General features: G+C 66.0%; 2 protein-coding genes and 3 non-coding genes across 5 annotated transcripts; 2 read left to right on the forward strand and 3 right to left on the reverse strand.

Moving 5' to 3' along the window:
• Window positions 1-25: 25 nt before the first annotated feature.
• On the reverse strand, window positions 26-7,985 carry LOC136358636 (transmembrane protein 214-like). Its single transcript, XM_066314545.1, is given in 22 exon segments — window positions 26-306; window positions 474-580; window positions 583-627; window positions 1,150-1,220; window positions 1,223-1,317; window positions 1,545-1,566; window positions 1,569-1,640; window positions 2,240-2,357; window positions 2,645-2,692; window positions 2,694-2,717; window positions 2,719-2,780; window positions 2,944-2,987; window positions 3,101-3,192; window positions 3,533-3,674; window positions 3,781-3,882; window positions 3,985-4,066; window positions 4,392-4,497; window positions 4,858-4,940; window positions 5,065-5,199; window positions 5,731-5,881; window positions 7,206-7,411; window positions 7,791-7,985. Coding segments are annotated over 22 exon segments (2,088 nt in total). The 5' UTR covers window positions 7,948-7,985; the 3' UTR covers window positions 26-182.
• Window positions 7,986-8,551: 566 nt separating this feature from the next.
• LOC136359831 (U1 spliceosomal RNA) lies at window positions 8,552-8,714 on the forward strand. The gene has a single exon (XR_010743340.1). It is a non-coding gene; the product is annotated as a U1 spliceosomal RNA (small nuclear RNA).
• An 813-nt stretch (window positions 8,715-9,527) lies between these two features.
• Window positions 9,528-9,691, reverse strand: LOC136359829 (U1 spliceosomal RNA). Its single transcript, XR_010743338.1, has one exon. It is a non-coding gene; the product is annotated as a U1 spliceosomal RNA (small nuclear RNA).
• Window positions 9,692-12,614: 2,923 nt separating this feature from the next.
• On the forward strand, window positions 12,615-12,778 carry LOC136359830 (U1 spliceosomal RNA). The gene has a single exon (XR_010743339.1). It is a non-coding gene; the product is annotated as a U1 spliceosomal RNA (small nuclear RNA).
• Window positions 12,779-13,133: 355 nt separating this feature from the next.
• Window positions 13,134-20,354, reverse strand: LOC136358637 (microtubule-associated protein RP/EB family member 3-like). The gene is given in 8 exon segments (XM_066314546.1): window positions 13,134-13,970; window positions 14,159-14,311; window positions 14,447-14,598; window positions 15,146-15,206; window positions 15,208-15,348; window positions 15,516-15,661; window positions 15,744-15,871; window positions 20,273-20,354. Coding segments are annotated over 7 exon segments (843 nt in total). The 5' UTR covers window positions 15,865-15,871; window positions 20,273-20,354; the 3' UTR covers window positions 13,134-13,901.
• Window positions 20,355-20,933: the final 579 nt, after the last annotated feature.

Here is a 20,933-nt window from a genome sequence, read left to right on the forward strand (position 1 = left end):
GGGTGTGGAAAAACCTGGATGTGTGCCCCAGCCCCCAAAAAATAAACCTCCCCTAAAGCCCCGACTTGAGCCAAAGTTCCTGAGGGCATTGCCCTCGATGCCTCTGTCCCACATCCTGCTGCCCTCTGGACACTCCTCAGCAGCCAGAACACTGGGAGGTGGGGTGACCTCCAGAGAGCAGCTCAGGGTCCAGAAATCATGGCCAGGGCCCAGTTTTTGAGGGCCAGGGTTGCGTTTTGCAGGTAAATCCAGGAAGAATAGGTGAAGCTCATCAAGTGGTCCTCACGCTCCCACGTCACGTCCCCACTGCAAAAGCAAGGACAAGGGATTACAGGGGAGGTGTCAGAGCCAGAAGGGATGGGTGACACGGGGGACACAGGAGCCCCTTGGGCAGGGTCACGGCAGCTGCAGAGCAGGGTTAGGGACGGCCCCGACCCAGGGAGACAACTGCAGCCCCAAGGGGGGAAGCTCACTTGCAGGAGTCGAGGCAGTGCTGCCAGCCCCTCTGCAGCAGTGCAGCCAGGCCCTGCAGCAGTGGCAGCAGGCAGCTCCGCAGCAGGAACAGCAGCAGCTCCCGCACGCCCACTCGGAGAAGTGCAGCAGCCACTCGGGGAGCCGGTTCTGGAGCTGTGGGAGCAGAGACAGCTCTGAGCACCCCTGAACACCACGGGTGGGTGAACACTGACCCCTCCTCCTGCAGGCCTGGGCACAGACTCTGGGTCCTGGCTACCCGGGATGGTTGGTCCCATCTCACCCCTTCCCTTCCCCAGCATCCCTGAGCTCTCTCCACATTGCCTCTTCTCCAGCACTCAGCAGCCAGGCCACCCACACTTCTGTGAGACACTGATGTCACCCCACTGCCACCAAAACGCTGGCTTCTGCAGCACCAGGGAGGTTTCTGAGCCCTCTCCCTTTCACAGTCACTGCAAACAGCCGGAAGGGGTTCGTGCCACAGGAGGACAGATGGCATCAGAGACCTGCCATGGGGCTGTTCCCCTCCCAGAACCCCGGCACTGGGGGCTCCTGCTAGGAGCAGCAGCAAACATGTTACCATACGACTTCAGGCCTCCCCCTGATACAGATTTCCCAGTCCTACAATCCCCTTTCTGGCATTCCTTGTCTCCCCCAGCCCTGGGAGCCCCCACTCACCCAGTCACTGAGCCAGGGCAGGCTGCCATGGAGCCAGGAGAGCAGGGAGTAGCACTGCTGGGACACATCCAGGCCATCTCACCGCTCGTTTCCCAGAGCAGCTTCAGCTGAGGCCACAGGACAGACACAGCCACAGACCCGTGGTGGGCCAGGCTGTGCTCCAGCCACCTGCAAGGCAGTCCTCAGGTGAGGGCAGTGCTGGGCCATGGCACAGTGACATCCACACAGAGCACACGGGCAGGGAGCTGCCAGCACAGGGTGAACAGGGCAGAGTTTCCTGAGCTGAAAGTCCTTCCAGGCAGAGCTGGGGAACAGCTCCTGGCTCCCTCCCAAGCCCTTGTGCTGCACAACAGCTCACCCTCCCTGCCTCAGCCACCCATTCTGGTGTCACAGACCTGTACCCCTCCAGCAGCCCAGGGACACCTTCTGCCAGGCCAGCTGGGAGGCGGGCAGGATGCCAGAGGAGCGGAGCAGCCGAGCAGAAGATGAGGCTGCAAGAGACAAGTGTGTTCCTTGAGTGGCCCCTGGCTGTGGGGACACGTGTCTGTCCGTCCCCAAGGACTCTGTGGGGACACACGGCTTGAGCTGTGCTGTGGAACCCCTTGGGAGATGCTCCAGGAGGGGACAGACAGACAGAACCCCCTGAGCAGGGTGACCCTCCCAAAGAGGCAGAGGGCATTGTGCCTGCAGCACCTGCATCCCCCAGGGTCCCCCAGCTGGAGAGATGGACAGGCCCCACTGCTCCCAGCAGCCACAGGACACAGGCAGGGACACGGAGGGGCTTTGCTCAGGGAACAGCCACAGGAGTGATCCCAGCGAGGAGGATCACTCCTGAGCAAGGGGAAAAAGCCTCAGCCTTGTGACAGAGAAGGTTTAGGTCGTAAACAAAAAGCAGTTTCTTCACAGAAAGGGCTGTGCAGGCTGCCCAGGGCAATGGTGCAGTTCCCATCCCTCAGGGGGATGGATTCCAAAGCCGGGTGGATGTGGCACTTGTGAGGACCTGGGACAGCTGTGGCCTTGGCCGTGCTGGGGGATGCTGAAGCTCCCAGAGGGATTTTCCAGCCTGGATTTCTCTGACTCCCCAGCGTACCCTGGAAGGAGCCGTGTGTCTGCACGTCGTGCAGGAAGAAGCCAGCAGCCAGGAGCAGCAGGACGAGCAGCAGACGTGACCAGGGGAAGCCCCGGCCCCTCATCTTGAGCAGCAGCTCCTGGGCGGGAGGACAAGGCCCTGTCACTGTCACAGCAGGGTCCTGGCACCGGGGAGGCCCCAGCACAGCCGTGCTGCCCTCCAGCTGCACCCACCCCCGGCTTCCCAGGCAAGACAGAGACATCTGCTGAGCAGCTGGGGGTTGGACAGGGACCAGCACATCTGTCCCCAGCGTGTCCTGCGTGTGTGTCACTGCAGGGCCCTGGCCCAGCACGTGCTGGCAGCAGGAGGGGACAACCACAGCCCCAGCACAGAGCTGAAAATCTGACAGTGCCTGCCATCCCTCACCTTGCAGGCGGCGTCACAGGCTGCCACATCCTGGTCCCCTCCTGTCCCCCCTGGCCGCCAGCTCCTCATTTGTTCACCTTGAAGGAGCGAACCGTTCCTGCAGTGACTGATGCACCTTGGGGACAGCAGGAGCTGTGTCAGGACCCCCAGGTCCCCCACAGACCTCCCTGAGCTGCCACGGCACCAGGAAGGCAACTGCAGGTCCCATGGGGACGTTGGCAGCTCAGGGAGCTCTCACTGCAGCACGGGGACACTCTCCCACCCACAACCGCCCTGTCCACAGCTCACCCCTACCTTATTGCTGCTGCTCTCCCAGGACTCCAGGAGGTGGTTCAGCAGCAAACTGGGGGGAAAGAGAACACGGGGCTCGGTCAGGATATCCCTGAAGGAATTCAGGTGTCCCAAAGGTTCTGTAGGTGAGCGCTGGCCCCACTTGGAGCTGCAGCCTGCACTGACCTGGACTGAGCGAGGTGTTTGGTGTAGAGCTGCCTCCAGACACTGAAGCTCAGTGGGTCCAGGCTCAGGCACTGGCTCATGGAGGTCAGGAGCTGGGGAGGGGGACAGCAGGTCGGTATGTGTGACCCCCTCCCTGGCATGCCAGATAGCCCATGTCCCAGGCTGTACCCCAGCACAGGCACCACCCCCACATCTCCCACAGCCAGCTCCTGAGGCACCAAACAGAGCTGCAGCACCCCAGCCCACAGAGGAGACTGGAACTGAATGGTCTTCAAGGCCCTTCCCACCCAAACCATTCTGTGATTTGATGACTCCTACCCCCTGGGAGCAGGCAGCGTGACCCCTGCCATCACCATCCTTCTGACAGCATGTTAGCCCTGTCACCACCCTGTGGGACCACCAAACCAAGCCCAGGCCCCCTGCCCAGCTCACCTCCTTCTTCATGGCAGGGGGGCAGGCAGGTGTGGCTCGGGAGAGGAAGGAGGGGAAGTAGGTGTGCAGGGCTGCCTCGGGCCGGGCGCCCAGGGCCAGGACCTTCAGGCGGGGGTAGAGGCGCCGCAGCTGCTCCTGCAGGCTGGGGGACAGAGCCAGGCTGCCGAGGGCCAGCGGGCACCAGCGTGGCACCAGGGGGCACCCAGGGCCCGCCCTGTGGCACAGTGTGCCCGGATGCATCAGGATACCTGGGGGACAGGGAGTTGTTGGGCATGAAAGCGAAGTCCAGCAGGGGAAAGAAGTCCTTGGGGCCGATCATGCCGAAGCCTTTGGTGAGGTTGGGGTGCATCCTGCAGAACAGAGCCCTGAGCTAGCGTGGGTCTGGCAGGGGGCAGTGCTGGCCCCACAGCCCCGGGCCCCTGGCAGCCAGCAGGACACAGGGTGTCACTCACATCAGGAGCCGGTCCAGGTAGGAAACGGCGTACGGTGACAGGGACTTGATGCCGAGCACCGGGAGCATGACACCAAGCCACACTGCAGGGAGAGGCAGGAGGGGTCCAGCTGGGCTGTCCCTACACTGGGACAACCCAGCACCCAAACCACCCCGGGACAGCAGGCAGATCCCTTGGGAAGGGATTCAGGGGAGCTGTGCTGCAGAACAGTGGAGCAGCACACTCCCTGTGTCCTTCCAGGCAGGATGGTTCCCCTCAGGATCCAGCCACTTCCCTGCCCTGGCTGGGGGGAGCTGCACCTTGGATCTTAGGGATCTTTCCCAGCCTTTTCCCACCCCTAAGCAGTACCACCAGCAGCACTGGCAGTCCCAGGAGGGGGATCCCACATTGCTGCTCCTGGCTCTCACCTTTCAGGCCCTCGTGGAGGTCAGAGAAGCCGGCCTGCCCCAGTGCCCAGAGGACAGTCAAGCACTTTGCTGGCCGGTTCTGCTGGGAGCGCAGCACCTCCAGGTACTGCGGGAGGATGGGACACATCAGTGGGGAAGAGCTGCAACCCAGCCCAGCCCAACCAAGCCTGGAGCCATGGGGACCAGCAGCACACGGGCCCCCAGCCCCTGGGAGGGACCTGCAGCTGCAGGTGAGGCCAGAACCATCCTGGGGGAATAGGGGGAACCCCAAAACCAGCATGAGGGCTGCAAGGGGAAACCCAGCTCTGGGGGTCCAGAGGCTGCTGGGGAGGGCAGGCAGAACCCACTGGGGTCACTGGTGTCTCTGCAAGGGAGGGCAGAGAGGTACAATGGCTTTGTGCAATAGGATGGAGGAGCAGCACCACCAGGTTTACAGCACCCACAAACCCGGCTGAGCCCAGCTCACCTTGCCCAGGTTGGTGGTGGCAATCCGGGGCCTGTCCAGGAGAAGGGCCTGGATGCAGATCCTGTACCCGTGCAGGGACTCCCCTGGAACGGAGATGGGGCAGGTCCTGCTCAGCCATGGCCTCCGAGGAGGAATTACAGAGAGCTTCCAGAGAGGAAACGAGGAGCAGACAGCAGGGGGGAGGACAGGGAGCCCCGGGGTGCTGACCTGAGGCCTTGTCCAGCTCCTGCAGCATGGTGTAGATGCAGTGGTCAAAGAAGAGCTCCAGGACACTCGAGGCCTTTGCCAGCAGGGAGCGGATGATGCTCCTCAGCTCCTTGCTCACCAGGCAGTACGGATAGTCTGGGGGGAAACCAGAGGCAGAATAGTTTAGTTCTCTGTTCTGGAGAGCTCCAGCAGCTGGAGGTGGGCGCAGGGAGCCCCTCATCCTCACACCAGCTGGGCAGCACTGGCCTCGTCCCCAGTGACCCTGCACCAAAGGCAGCTAATCCAGCCCTAAGGGATGGCTTCCCAAGGAATGCTGATGCTGTGGGATGGACAGGGATCTGGAGAAGATACTTTGCTCCCCTCCCCTTTGCCACCCCAAATGACACATTCTCAATGTGAGTGGGGACCAACTGATGAAGCAGGAAAGGGAAATCCCTAACCCAACATCCCTCTAACATTGAGGGCATTGAGAGTGAGCTCCCAAACTCCACAGCAGCAGGCAGAGGTCACAGATCCCTCTGGAGAAGGGGTGACTGGGGAAGCCTCCAATCTGCCAACTGCCTGGGCAATTTCCCTGTGTTTGTGGCCAGGGGAAGGCAGTTGTGGGGACAGCCCAGCAGCAAGCAGATCCTGCCCCCATCGTTCCCAGGGCAGCAGGACACGGACCGTGGGGGTGCTGGCTCAGCACGGGGTCACTCCTGGGTGCTTGCAGCTTGTAGTTGAGGTACCCAGCCAGGTCCTTCACCCACACCGAGGGGTTCTCAGGGAACACACTCCGGCTCTTGTCCAGCTCCTTCTGCAGATCCGCCAGGTCCAGCTGGAAGGGACAGACAGACAACTCAGGATGAACACAACTGGGCAAACAGCACAGGAAGGAGAAAGTTAACTCTGACTCCTAAACGACCATGGAGCATGGAGGAAAATGCTTCCACCTCCATCCTGAGCCCATCGCCCTTCCCAGATGGAAAATCCCTGCTGCCAGAGCTCCAGAGCATTGTCTGGAGCAGCCAGCACCTGGCCACTGAGCCCATCAGCCCACCAAGCAAGGATTTACTCGTGTTTGCAGTTTGGCAATCACAAGCCCAGGGTGGTCCCAGCCATGGCTGGTCCACAGCCCCCACCCAAAGTCCTCAGGGAGGAAACAGCCACGAGCACCCAAAGCCACCTGATGAACAACCCAGCAGCACCAAACCAGGCATGCAGCAGCTCCCACTCCTCTCCTCCACCACTACCCAGACATGCTCATTCCCTGTCTTTACACCCAGATTATCTGTGGGGCTGCTCCATCAGGGCTTGCTGCCAGGCTCAGACTCTGTGGGAGCCTGAACACGTTCCCTGAGATTGGATTCCCACTGCCACACTGAGCCAGGTTCCCTTGGGCACCTTACCTCAGCCCTGCCCTGTGGAGGAATTCTACACAAACCAGCTGGGGCCACAGCTGGAAATGAAACCTGCCCCAAAACCCCCATCAATGACCTGACAAGGCCACACAGTGTCACTGGTGGGCACAGGGACAGCTCTGCCCTGCCTCCCCAGGGAACATGGGAATCCCACAGTCCTGCACCAGCTGCCACTGTGGGCAAAAGCTGGATGTGCAGAACTACTGCAGCAATGGAGAGAAACCCCACCCAGTGCAGGGGGATGCAGAGGGACACCCCCTTTCCATGGGGAGTGGAGGTCCCAAGGCATGAGGGGGATGTAACACCCAGGAGTAGGAGAGGAGCAATGCCTGCCCAGGGACACATCACCCCAATGCAGCCCGCCTCGGCCAGTTCTGGAACCCTCCATGCTCAGACACGGTCAGGACAGGCAAGACAGACACAGACAGGTTCTGCAGATCCACCCAGGGCACAGGAATTGCAAGAGCGACTCCCCGGGCCCCACCACTGAGACAGGGAGGAGGCTCCAGCCATCACGAGGTTTCCTTGGGGTTCCTCCCAGACACGGTGGTGACAAAAGGAACCAGAATTCCCCTTCCAGCCACCTCCTGCCTCCAGCACGAGGCAGCTTCTCCCGTGTGGCCCACGGGGAGACCAGCCACAAGGAGAGGCTGAAGCAGGACAGGGCACTGCTCTGCTCCAGTCACCCGTGGCTCTGCCTCCGTGCACTCCCGCGGGTGGGACCCAGCCGGGCGCACTCACGGCTTTCAAGGCTTCCTCCAGCGAGCGGCACCGGCCCGGTTTGGCTCCGGCCTCGTTCCCCGGTGGCTTCTTCCCGCTCTTCCCCGTGTGCTGCTTCCGCTGCGGCGGCTCGGGGGCCGCGGCCGGCGGCACCTGCTCCTTGTTCTGCTTCCGCAGCGCCCGCTCGAAGCCCAGCTGGAAGATGGTGCTGGAGGTGGCGATGGGGGCTGGAAAGAGAGGGAGAGGGTGACAGCGGCGACACGAGGGGACGGATCTGGGGCACAAAGAGCAAACCGGCCCCACGGCCGCAGGCTGCCCGCGGTGTGCAGGGGCGCACGGATGGGGCACGGCCCGCCCAGGGCCCCGCTCTGCACCCACGGGGATCGGCCTCCGAGCCCTGAGGAGCCCGCCCAGCCTCGGCAGCGCCTCCGGGACCGGCGGGACCCACCGCAGAACCCCGCCCGCCCCACGTGAGACCGTCCGGCTACACCCTGCTCTCCCCGGGACTCACGGGGGACCCTCCACGCAAGGCCCCCGACCACAGCGCCCCCAGACCCACGGGACCTCCGTCCGCCACACCGGGGGCCCGCGGGCGCTGACACTCACCGGGCACCGGCAGAGCGCGACCACCGTTGGCCTCTCCCAGGGCGCGGCGACTGCCGGTGCCGCTGGCGGGTCCCCGCCGGCCCTTCCGCACCACCTCCCACCGCCCGGGACCGGCGCCGGCCATGCCCGGGCCAGGGGCCGCTCGCGCCGCCGCCATCGACACCGGGAGCGCCGTGAGGGGGGCGCCGGGGCGGGGCCGGGGCGCGTGCGCGCGGCGCCGCCGCTGATTGGCTGCGCCCTCGGACACGCGCCGCTCGCGCCGGCTGCCACGTCCCCGCCCCGCCTCGCCGGGAAACGTGACAGGGCGGGCGAGGGCCCCGCCCACCGAGGGGCGGGATCAGTGTGCACCGCCTCCACGGAGACCCCGCCCACACAGCGCCACACAGGACGTGAGGAGGCGGGGCTTGTGATTAGCTACGCTGATGACGCAAACAAAAGGGCGGGGTCATGTAGCGGAGGCGTGTCCACTGCCCTGCCGCCACGGCCTACAGAACGGCCCCGACCTGGCAGGGGCGGAGCCTTGCAAATCAGTGCGCCAGGGGGCGTGTCCATGCAAATGAGGTGTCCCCGCGCGGCATGCCGGGACACAGTGGCCCCGAATCCCGCCGCCGTCCCGGCGTGTCCGCGGGCGCTGCGCGGGCCGGGCCGTGCGGGCCGGGCCGGAGCGCGGGGCCGGGGCGGTGCGGGGCCGGGCCCGGGGTGGCCGTGTGCTGTGGAGGCGTGCGGCGGGCGGGGCCGTGGGGCCGGGTGGGCGCTGGGGCATACTTACCTGGCAGGGGAGACACCATGATCAGCAGGTGGTTTTCCCAGGGCGAGGCTCATCCCTTGCACTCCGGGTGTGCTGACCCCTGCGATTTCCCCAAATGCGGGAAACTCGACTGCATAATTTGTGGTAGTGGGGGACTGCGTTCGCGCTCTCCCCTGATCTCTTGGTCAAAAATAGATATAATGTAACCGAAAAATCATGAAAAACCGGTAAACTACAAGTCGTAACTAATCGCTGACATGTCATGTTACGCTACAGTCGCCCTTTGTACTTCAGATTCCCGTGAATCCGCCGGTATCCGCCGACCACCGGCAGGGATCAGTCTCTCTGCTCCGGAGGCGATGGCGCTCCGCCTTCCCGGGCTCGTCGCTGTTCTCTGACGCTGCATTGGAGCAGCCTCGGACTCAGGCGGGTGTTACTCGCTCGGTGCCCAGCGAACGAGACCTGCATCTCCTCGCCCCTTTTCACCGGGAAACGGGGACCCGTTTCACCGGGGTGTCTCCGTGCTCCTGCAGACACGGCGTGGGACAAGCCGGGATCATCCCGTCTCCTGAGGCGGTCGCCCAGCGCCTCCGTTTGGAGATCCGCTGGCCAATTCCTGCAGGCAGAGTGTGTCCCTGCCGCCGCCAGAGCCCGTCCGGAGCGGCTGCCCCGGAACCCGGCTATTCCTGAGCCTCTCGGCTCTCCCAGGCTTCCACTGGCTCCAGGGCCACTTGGGGATCATCTCTAATACACGGTCCCCCACGCCACTGCACCCACACCGCCTGCCCCGTCCCGGTACCGGGGGCGCCGACCTCCCGCACCGTCACCGACACAGAAAGGCGGCTGCTGCCGAGGACCCGCAACGACCCCAGTTGCTTTCAGGCTAAGGAGTCGTCCACGGTCTCACACTCCGCAGAGGGTTATTACACGGGACCGAAAGCAGGTCAAGTAATTTTAGCTCAAGTGAATTCTATTTTTGACCATGAGATCAGGGGAGAGCGCGAACGCAGTCCCCCACTACCACAAATTATGCAGTCGAGTTTCCCGCATTTGGGGAAATCGCAGGGGTCAGCACACCCGGAGTGCAAGGGATGAGCCTCGCCCTGGGAAAACCACCTGCCTGATCATGGTGTCTCCCCTGCCAGGTAAGTATGCCCCAGCGCCCACCCGGCCCCACGGCCCCGCCCGCCGCACGCCTCCACAGCACACGGCCACCCCGGGCCCGGCCCCGCACCGCCCCGGCCCCGCGCTCCGGCCCGGCCCGCACGGCCCGGCCCGCGCAGCGCCCGCGGACACGCCGGGACGGCGGCGGGATTCGGGGCCACTGTGTCCCGGCATGCCGCGCGGGGACACCTCATTTGCATGGACACGCCCCCGTCCCCCGTTCCTCCCGCCCCGCTCCGGGCCGCTCCCGCCGGGAGCCCCGTGCGCCGCGGCTCTTCCCTCCCTTCGGGCCGGGTTCTGTGGAAAAGAAAGTTTCAAAGGGTTAATGATGTGTTTTTATGTCAGATTACACGGTTGGTTGTTAAAATGTTTCACGAGTTTAGGTGTGTGCTTTAGTAATCACTGTTTTTCACTGTTGTAAATGTTTGTATCAAATGTTAATGCTCCTAGTTGCTCACCCCCCGCTCTGTACTGACATAAGTTACTGTTCTAAGTTTCCTAGGTTAAAGAAGTGTTCATTTGTATCCCTTATGGTTCCAAGTTTACTCGTTAAATATTGTTGACTAAGTTCATTTGTACACCTTTACCCCTCTCCCTCACCCCCCATTCCCTAGCAGCATCCATTTTGTACCTGTACCCTTCCTGCCGGGAGAACTCCCATGGACCGGGGTGCCCAGGGGAGTGGAGTGGGCACTAAAACCCCCTAGAGCCGGTGAGCCACTGCCCAGACAGAGCTCTAAACTACAGCAGTGAGCAGGGAAAGCATCGGGCTGTTTGCTGGGGCCCCTTCCCTCGTCACCATGAGTTAAATAACACCACACGACCACCCCAGACACACAGCAAGCTACAACTCTTCCTGGGGACTCTTGTGAGGTAGAAGACCCAGGTCTGCCACATCGAGACACCGAGGGACAGAACTGACTGCCTCCTCCTCCGGGTCGTCCTGGGAGCAGTGGTGTGTGCTGGACCCCCTCCCCAGGCTGCTCTTTTTAACACAAGTTGAAACCACTCTGGAAGTGGTCTCCTGGCCCATTTATGACAGTTCTGTTCCGATGGGGCAGCGCTCACGTCTCCCGCTGCCGGAATTCCCTTTTCCCCTGGGCCTGCCGCTGCTGCCCGTGACCCTCCCGGTGCCTCCCGCCCACACAGCCCTGTCCTCCCGGCTGCTCTTTGCCCTGAGAAAAGCCATGAGCCGAGTGTGTGGCCTGCTCAGGGGAATTGCTCAGGCACAGGGTCTGCCTGCAGCTACTGGTGACAACTAAAACACACCGCAAAGTTTCATCCCAATCTCCAGAAATCATTTCCCCCCTTGGAGCTGGATTTTCCCATCCAAAGGCAAAGACAAGGGGACGCTGCTCACCCCCAGGGACATGAGACAAGACGTCTGTCACATCCAGCACCCCAAAGCGGGTGTTGGTCTCTGGGACCGAGGTGGGGTCAGGATTTGGGACAATGAACATCAGCAGCCCGGGCACGGAGTTCCCCCAGCTCTTGCACCAGTGTATCCCAGTGACTGAGGCCTCTTCTCTGCCGGGATTAGAGTGGTGAATTCGAATTGGCAGTGACCCAGACTCTAAAACAGAGCCTATGAACATTTGCAGTCCGGGTTGGGCCTCTCATTTTATCGGAGTTGGTCTTTTCTCACCCACTGAACTCCCAATTTCAGTTCAGCTTTTAGCAGACTCACATTTCTCTCTTGCTCCAGGATTCCCAAAGCCCAAACCAGGGCTACGAGTGCACCTAAAGCCCCAGCAGGCACGTCCTCTTCTTCACCCAGCTTTCCCTGGGTGAATGGGCACAGCGGCACCTTCCATGCCTTTTCTAGAGGGATATGCAAACTGGAAAGAGTCCTTTGGGAAAGTTAATTGGGCATTTAACTTGCACAGCAAACTCTGCCTGAGCAATGGCAAAGGGCACTCAGCACGTGGAGAAAGTGATGGGGTCATTTGATGTTCGTGGTCAGGAATTCCGTGTGTTGTCTGAGGGATTTCCTGCCCCTGAGGGCTTTCCTGCCCTGGGGGATTTCCTCCCATTGCAGCAACAACAATGATCGTTTACTCCAAAGTCCCTTACAGCCAGTAAGTCTGGAACAAGATATTCCAGTATCCACTAGGAAACCCACTGTTCCATTCCCTGGCTTAACTGGAACCCAAGGATTGGCTGGGGAAATAGGAGATGCCTCTGGTCCCCTTCAGTCAGCCCAGTTTCTTCCTCTTCCGATCTTTCCTTCTGTCCGTGCTCAGCCCGCCGTGCCTGCAATCCACACCCTGACACTTTTGGAGGGGCATTAACCCCAAGGCACGACGTTGTCCCTGAAGTACACCTTGCCTTCTGCCTCTTCACTGTACCTGACAACAGCTTTGGTCATTTCTTTTGGCTCTTCTCCTTCTCTTCTCCTTCTTCCCGTCGATATCGGCATCTCTTGGGCAATAACCATCCGCGCTGCTCCTTGTCTCCTCCGGAGTTTCTTTCCTGTCCCTGGCGCGGGCTGGTGACAATGCGCGTGTCGCAGAGCCTCACGTTTCCTTCCCCGGCGGCCTCTCGATCCCTCGGGATGCGGGTCCCTTTGGAAGGCTCCGGGCGGCCGCCAGGGGGCGCTGCGGCGGGGGCGGGAAGGAGGCGGGGTTCGGGGAGGGGGCGTGGCCATGCAAATGAGTCAGCGGGTAGGGGCTGGAGGCAGGGGAGGGATAGAGGGCGTGTCCATGCAAATGAGGTGTCCCCGCGCGGCATGCCGGGACACAGTGCCCCGAATCCCGCCGCCGTCCCGGCGTGTCCGCGGGCGCTGCGCGGGCCGGGCCGTGCGGGCCGGGCCGGAGCGCGGGGCCGGGGCGGTGCGGGGCCGGGCCCGGGGTGGCCGTGTGCTGTGGAGGCGTGCGGCGGGCGGGGCCGCGGGGCCGGGTGGGCGCTGGGGCATACTTACCTGGCAGGGGAGACACCATGATCAGGCAGGTGGTTTTCCCAGGGCGAGGCTCATCCCTTGCACTCCGGGTGTGCTGACCCCTGCGATTTCCCCAAATGCGGGAAACTCGACTGCATAATTTGTGGTAGTGGGGGACTGCGTTCGCGCTCTCCCCTGATCTTGCGGTTCCAAAAATAGATCGAGCGTTCACTAGTTTATGAAAATCCACGAAAATGTTGGGTCTTCTCCCCACGCCCCTCTGTTGCTGGATTCCGAACCCCGCAGCATCCTGCCCTGGCCGCGGCGGGAGCAGGGGTCCGGCCCCCTCTGGGCTTCTCTAACCCAATTTAACCTCTGAAAATCTGGTTACCCGCTTTCTCAACCCGGCCCTCATCCCTCGCTGCGGTCCCAGTGCCTCCACCTGGGTCGGCTCCAGCTGCCGGCCTCCTGCCGAGGGTCTGTCAGCACAGAGGAGCCCCTAGGGCCGGAAAGAAGCTAAGACCTTGTAGTGACCCCCAGCAGAGGCAGGACGCAGTGTTACCACACGAGTTTATTTAAATAAAACCGAACACAGATGCAGCGTTGCGACCGGAGTGATGGACCAGACAAGCAATGCGACAGGGACACGGCAGCCGGGGCGGGCGGGCGCTGCGAGCCCCTGCGGTGACCCAGCCCAGCCCCGGCTCTGTGGGGCCACGGGCGAGAGGAGAGGGCCCCCTGCCATTCCATGCCCTGGTGACGACACGCTTCCTCCCCAGGACCCCCGTGGCTGCAGGACCCCGCTGCCACGGCCCGACCGGGCCGGGGTTTCCTTTTCAGCTTCCCGGGAACCTGACCCAACACCTCTCCCCTCTGTCGTGCGGCCTCCCGCTCCAACAGGCTGCCACAGGCCGGCTCTCTCTCTGCCAGGGGGGTCCTGGAGGGTCCCGGCGAGGTGGGCAGCACACGGCACCCCGGGCCAGCCCCCGAGGACTCGGGGTTCCTTCTCACTCTCACCGCGGGCAGGCAGGACGCCAGGGCGCGTGCGGCGCTCGCTCACACCAGGGGGACGACAGAAATAAATACGGGGAGGGGGTGGCACGGGCAGGCCTCGGCGAGGGGCCGGAGCCCGTGCCCAGCCCCGGCCCCCGGCGCAGCCGCGCTCCTCGCCCGAGGGATGTCGGCCGGTTATGGAGATGGAGGGTTCCCCCTGGAGCTGCCGAGAGCACGATGGCGTGTGACAGTGCAGGGCGAGGCGCGGGCTCGGACCTCGAATGTCTATGGTGGGGGGCGGCGCGGGGGGCGCGGGCGCGGGCCGGGGCTAGTACTCGTCCTGGTCCTCTGGCGGCTGCTCCTCCAGCTCGTCGTCCTCTGGTGGGGCGAAGCCCTCCTGGGGGGAAACGGGGAGGGCACAGGTGGGCACACCGACCTCCACCTGGCATGGCATGAGGGCTTTGGCAAAGCCCGGCCCCATCCCAAACCCCGCGGTGGGAAGGGATCCCTCCCCTCCCAGGGAAGTCCAGGAAGCAGGATACAGCGACATGGGTTCCCGGGCCGTGCCGAGGGGCCCCCACTCACCTCCGTGGCATAGAGGACGCTGACGATGCCGGTGATGATGGGGCTGTTCTCGTTCTCGTGCTCCTGGCAGATGAGCTCAATGTCCCGCAGTTTGCTGAAGTAGAAATCCCGCTCCTTCTCCAGCCCGTCCACTGTCAGCTTCAGGTCCATCAGCTGTGGGAAACGGCCAAAACCTTCAGTCCCCCTGATCCCACAGCGCACCCCAGCCCCCTGGCAGGGACTCCCTACCCGATCCCAGTCTCCCCCAGCCCCGCGGTGCCCCCCAGTGCCCCGGCAGGGAGCCCCTACCTGCTGGTTGAGCTCCAGGATCTGCGCGTCAGCCTCGGTGCCGCCGTTGCGGGCGGCAGGCGAGTTTTTCCGTAGGATGCCGCTGGGCACGTTGCCGAGGCGGGCTGGGTTCGGGGTGTTCTTGGGGCCCGTGGGGGAGGTCCTCTGGGGGACTTGACAGCACACGGGGACCAACGGGTTAATGCTGGCTGGGGGGGCGGCCAGCAGGGACCCCCCGACATCGTGTGGGGGGCAGCAGTGGGCAGCAAGGGCAGGCAGATACTGTGCAGAGCCGCGGCTCCAGGCTCTCCCCACTTCAGCCCCACCCCTGCCTCAGTTTCCCCGGGTAAATCTTGCCCCCAGCCCTCCGAGGCTGCCTGTGGCTTCTTTGGGGTTCGGCATGGGATCTGAGGAGGTCCCAGACCTTGACAGCCCCCTCTGGACCAGCACAGGGAGCCCCCAATGCCCATGGGGATGGCAGCCTGGGGTGACAAACCACCGCCAGGCCAGGCTGAGCAGGCGGATGGAGGCAGCCAAGATCCCTGCTCCTCCGCTGTCTCGGGGTCCCTGCAGACCCGCCCAGTCCCCCCGGTCGCAGGCAGGCAGGCAGCAGAGCGGGGCACAGGCAGGCAGGGGGCAGGGGGACGCCTGGCCTCGGCCAGCGCGCCACGGGGTGCAGAGGGCGGGGGGCAGCGCTCGCTGGGGGGCCCCGGACATTACCTGCAGTGCCAATGGGTTTCTTGGGTTTGTTGTAGATGTGATCACCTGGGTTAGGGGGGGGGCGCGACGTCCTGGCCCTGCCGCGCCAGCAGGGGGTTGTACTCCTTCCCGTCGTAGTTGGCGTCAAAGAATTTCTTGAACCACTGGATGAACTCAAAATTGTCCTGGAACTTGCCCTTCACCAGCCGCTCCACTGCGATGATCTGTGGGGACACGGAGGGACTGGCAGGGCAGGGCTCCCAGCGTGGCCCCAGCACAGCAGGACACTGGCACAGAACAGCAGGGACAGCAGGGACACTGGCACAGAACAGCAGGGACCCCGGCAGAGCAGCCTCCCACAGGGCAGCCCCTGCTGTCCCCATGCACCTACTTTGTCCACTCCCATCTTCTTGAAGGCAGCCTGCAGCACCTTGAAGTTGTGGATGTACTCGTGCTCCAGCTTGGCCTGGAACTTCACCTTCCGCAGGTGCACGCAGCCGGGGAACAGCATGTCCATGAACTGGCAATAGGCAGCCCCTACGGCCCACGCCACGGTCAAGGGGGCTGGGGGCACCCTGACAACACCCCCCCTGTCCCCTACCCCGCCCCACAAGCCCACCTGAGCAGAGCTGCTCGATCTTGGTGTAGTTGAGCTGCAGGGAGTCGTTGACCCAGGCCAGCATGTCATGGCGGCTCAGGTTCTCACTGGTCACCGACGTCGAGTACACATTGACGGCCATGCCCCAGCTGCCAAGAGACAGGGGTCACACCAGCACCCAGGGCACCCCAACCCTGCAGGGGCATTGGGATCCGAGGCATCCATCCCACCCAGACCAACACCGGGGGCACTGGGACCCAGGGTGCCCATCCCAACTGTGCTCCAACAGCAAGGGACAGCAGGGTCAGGCTGCCACGGTGCAGCCCGTGGGACCCTCACCCCAGCTGCACCCCAAGGGATGGCAGGGAGGCCTGAGGGCCCCCAGAAGCCCCAGTGTGGCCCACCCAGCCAGGTGGAGCCCTGCCCTGATCAGGGGCACCCAGGGGAGCCAGGTTTGGGGTATTGCTGGGAGCGAGACGAGGATAAAGTGCAGGATGTGGCTCATGGGGAAGGAACCCAGGATGCAGGCACTGCCAAGGGGATGCAGGCACGGCTGAGGGGATGCAGGCACGGCTGAGGGGATGCAGACACTGCCGAGGGGATGCAGGCACGGCTGAGGGGATGCAGGCACTGCCAAGGGGATGCAGGCACGGCTGAGGGGATGCAGGCACGGCTGAGGGGATGCAGGCACTGCCTCTGAACCGTGGGGCTGCTGCCCATGGGGCTCCTGGGGGCTGGTGCCCATAAGCAGCTTAGGGCCCCCCTCTCCGGCCCCCGGTGCTGCCTAATCTGCCGGGGCCGGGATCGGGATAGGGGTCCATTAGAGCAGGGCTTAGAGGGGCAACATCTGCCAGGAGGCGGCCTGTGCCCAGATGGCTGGGGGCTCCAGGACCCCCTGGCTGCAGTCCCAGCAGGGCAGAGCACAGGGGTCCTCACCAGGGAGTGGGGGGCACTGGCCCCAACCTCGCTGCTCTGCACAAAACGCTTTAGCGCAGAGATCGACGAGCGGCCCCGCTGCCCCTTCCCGGGAGTGGGGGTCCCGGTGAGGCCGCGGCCCCCCCGCCCGGCAGCGGCGGCAGCGGCGGCGATAATCCGCTTCCCTCCTCGGCGAGGGGGGCTGCGGGCCCGGGCCAGCTGCCAGCCGGGGGCTGGGGGGGGTTCAGCTCCCCGATCCCCCCTCCCGTCCCGCGGCCCGGGGGAATGAGGGGGGGCGCTACCAGCGCACATCTGCGCCCTGGGGCGGGGCGCTGGGGCTGTGGGGCGCTGCCCCTCGGGGCTGCTGTCACCCCCTAGGGCCCCTTTGGGGGGCAAAAGGTCCCGGTGGGCGCAGCCCCCCCGCTCTCGGGTACAGCACCACTGTGACTCAGCACCGGCGATGTCGCACGGCTGCGGCCGCTCGAACGCCACCGGCGGCCGAGCCGAGCCGGTCCGTGCCGCGGCCGGGACCCCCGGGACCCCCGTCCCACCCCGCCGTGTTACCGCACGCAGCCGCGGGGGGGGGTTCGGTATTTTTAGCCACCACCGCAGCAGCTGGAACCGAGCCCCCGCGCCGCCGCCGCCCCCGGCACGGCGAGGTGCGCACCGACCCTCTCCCGGCACCGGCCAGAGCCAAAGGCCGTCCCGCGGCCGTTCGGCGGCCTGGCGGCCCTGGGGTGCGGCCAGGGGTCCCCGGCGGGGCTCTCCCCATCCTCCCCCCGGCCCTGGCTCCGGCAGCGGAGCTGAGTCATGCGCGGCGCTGAGCCAGAGCCACGCGCACTGCGGTGCCGCGGCTGCCGGGCACGGCCGCGCTGGGCCACGGGGCTGCGGCGGGACCGCGGGGCACGGGCCGCCCGCCCGCCCCGGCCGGGAGCAGCTGACAGCCCCCCGCCGTCGCCGGCCCTTCCCCGAATCCCGGGGCAGCTGCCGGCGGAGCGAAACGGGAGCCCACCGGGAGCCGCGCCGTGCCCCGGTGGAGCGGGGGGATGCCCTGGGGACCGGCAGCGCCGCCCAGGGCTCTGCGGCACCCTGCTGGTGGGGCACGGGGCGGGGACCCCCCGATTCCCCGCCGGGATGAGCCGGGGTGTCACCGCGCCAGCCGGACCTCGACTCCCGCACACGCCGGCACACGTGAGAGCTCGGGGGCGAACCCTGCCACGCGGGGAGCGCCCTGATCCACACGGAGAGCCCCGACACGCGGAGAGAACCCTGATCCCGCCGGGAACGCCTTGACCCAGCGGGAGAGCCCTGACCCCGCCAGGCACCGGCGTGTCCCGATCGCGGAGCGGGGACGCCGCCCGGGGCGCGCGGTGCCACCCAGCCCGTCCCCACCCTCCGAACGCCTTCAAAGCCCCCGGCACGGAGCCGAGCACGCCCCGGTGTAATGACAGGGCAGCCAGGGCCTGCGGCACCCTCCGACCCGCTGCCGCCCCGACGCCGGGCGATGGACGCGCCCAGGGCCGGGAGCCTCCGGCCCAGCCGGTTTGCCGCCGGCTCTTGCCAAAAACACACTAACGAAAATAAGAATTCGGCCCAGATTCCCGGCAGGCCGCGAGGAGAGGGGTTGTCGCCGGGCGCCCGGCCAGGCGGGGGACGCTTACCGCTGCATTTTAATTGTCCGGGCAGGAGCCGCTAATCACGGCCCGACGGCGACCGAAGCCCCCGGGCGTGTGTCCGTGCCCGTCCCGCGGCGCTGCCGGGGCGCACGCAGAGGTCGTCCGGGCCCGGTCCCACGCCGCAGCCCCCCCCGGCCGCTGTGCCCAAACAAACGGGAGCAGAGTGAGGCCGTGAGGCGGCCGAGGGCGGCACCGACGGCGGGCACCGGGAGCCGAGCAGCGCCGTCGCCGCCGGCCCAGCAGCACCGCGGTGCCGGTGGCGAACTGGGCTGCTGCGACTGGCGGGTTCTATTTTGGGAGCCCGTCCCGGTGGCTTCTCAAGTGACAAACACGCGAGGGGGGTGGCAGACGGCCCGGCGGGGGCCGAGCGCCGCGCGGAGCCGCCGCGGGGCTGCCGCGGATCTGGCAGCGGGCACGGTGGCCCGGGTGCCAACAGCGAGGGCCACTCGCCCACGTCCCCCCCCGGGTGCCCCCCAGAGCCGCTTCCCCCCGCCCCGAGCAGAGCAGCCCCGAGCCACAGCCCGTGCCGCGGCGGGCGCAGGTGGGTTTGCCGGGGGCGGGCAGCGCCCAGCTTCGCCCCGGCTCCATCCCCAGCTCCGTACCCGCTCCGGCCCCGGCACCCTTCCCTGCTTCCCGGCGGCGGTGCCCGTCCCGGGCCGCGGCGAGGCGAAGCGGCCCTTCACGCACCGGGAGCTGGCGGCTCCCGGCGGCGATGCTCGGGGCGCGGAGCGAGTGCCCGAGCGCACAAATCCCCCCGCCCCGCTCGGCTCCCGCTAACCTAAATAAGTCGGTACAGCGGCGGGAGCATGTGCAGAGCGGAGCCCTCCCCCCTGCTCCTGAAATATTAATGCCGCGGGATGAGCCGAGCCGGGAGAGCCGGCGTGGGTGAGGGACACGCTCGCAGCCCGGGCCGGGACAAGGCGCAGGGCTGTCCCCGGAGTGTCCCCACGCCCGTGACGGGACACACCGTGAGCGCTCACGACACCCCCAGGAGCCCGGTCACCCCGCGGGGTGTCACAGGGGCCGGCCCTGCGAGCCCGACCGCGGCGGGGGGACCCGCTCGGGAAGATCCCCGCCAGGAGACGGGACTGGATCTCCGGGGAACGGCGGGGGAGCGCAGGGAAGGGCCCCGGCCCCATCCCGGCACGCAGGCTCGGCGACACCGTCACTGTACCGGTGACACCGTCACTGCACCGGTGACACCGTCACTGTACCGGTGACACCGTCACTGCACCGGTGACACCGCCGCCGCCGTGCCGCCATGAGTCCGAGGACCGAGAGCGCGTCACGCTCGGTGTGTCACGGTGACAGCCACCTGCCGCTCCGGACCGCTCCGGCGGCATCCCGGGAGCATCACCCACAGCGGCACCCGCGGGACGGCACCGGCGGCACCGGCAGCGCCCGAGCGGCGGCGGCCCGGGTCCCGCAGGATCCCCCGAGACCGGAGGTCCCCGGGTGGTGCCCGGGCCCCGACGATGGCCGGTACCGGCGGGCATGGCCGAGCCGGTGCTGCGCGGGGCCGTAGCCGAGACTAAAGCTCCCGGCGCGCCGTTCCGGTGCCGTGCCGCGCTGGGGCCGTTCCGTGCCATGCCCGCGGTCCCGTGGGAGCGGCCGCCGCTGAGTCAGGCCGGGCCCCGCCGCCACCGGCCCCGCGGGACCGCTCGGCCTCGCCGCTCAGCCCAGACCCGTTCGCGGCCCGGCTTCAACCGCTCCATCCCCCGCGTTACCGGACGAACCGGGCCCCCTCTCACCTCCGCACGCTCCATCTCCGGAGGCCCCCCGCCCTTCGGCCTCACTTCTCCAGCCCGTTGCGGGCCCGGCCCCGCCACTCCGTCCCCGCAGGCCCCGGGGCCCCCGGCCGGTCCCGCCGGGCGGCGGCGGCCGGTGCGGGGATGCGGGTGATGTCGGCAGCGCCGCCCGCTCCCTTCCTTGCCCCCCAGGAGGTCCCGCCGCACTCACCGCTCGGCCGCGGCCGCCGCCGCTCCGCTGCCCCCGCTCCGCTGCTCCGGGACCGGGACCGGGACCGGGCCGGAACCGCACGGACCGAACGCGCCTGCGCCGCCCCCCCCGCGGGCGGTGCCAACAGCTCCGCCCCGCCCCCGCTGCCACGGCAACGGGCGTGACCACGCCCCTCCGGGGGACTGAAATGGATTGGCCACGCCCCTTTAACCACGGCATCGGGCTGGCCACGCCCCTCTTTGCTGCCATGGCAACGCTCCTGGCCACGCCCCCTCCCGCCATGACAACAGACATGGCCGAGCCCCTCTGTCGCCATGGCAACGGCCCGACTAGCGCCCTCTGGTGGCTGATAGCGGCTTCTGCACTCGCCCAGACCCCTCGGGGACACCCCCTAAGACACCCCCAGACCCCTCGGGGACACCCCTAAACACCCCCTAAACACCCCCAGACCCTCGGGGACACCCCCTAAAACACCCCCAGACCCCTCGGGGACACCCCCTAAAACACCCCCTAAAACACCCCCAGACCCTCGGGGACAGTCCCTTAACACCCCCAGACCCCTCGGGGACACCCCTAAACACCCCCAGACCCCTCGGGGACACCCCTAAACACCCCTGGCGCTATCTCCCAGACCACTCAGCGACCGTCCTGGGGACTGTTC

Source organism: Sylvia atricapilla, chromosome 3 (genome assembly GCF_009819655.1).
Source record: "Sylvia atricapilla isolate bSylAtr1 chromosome 3, bSylAtr1.pri, whole genome shotgun sequence".
Lineage (NCBI taxonomy): Eukaryota > Metazoa > Chordata > Aves > Passeriformes > Sylviidae > Sylvia > Sylvia atricapilla.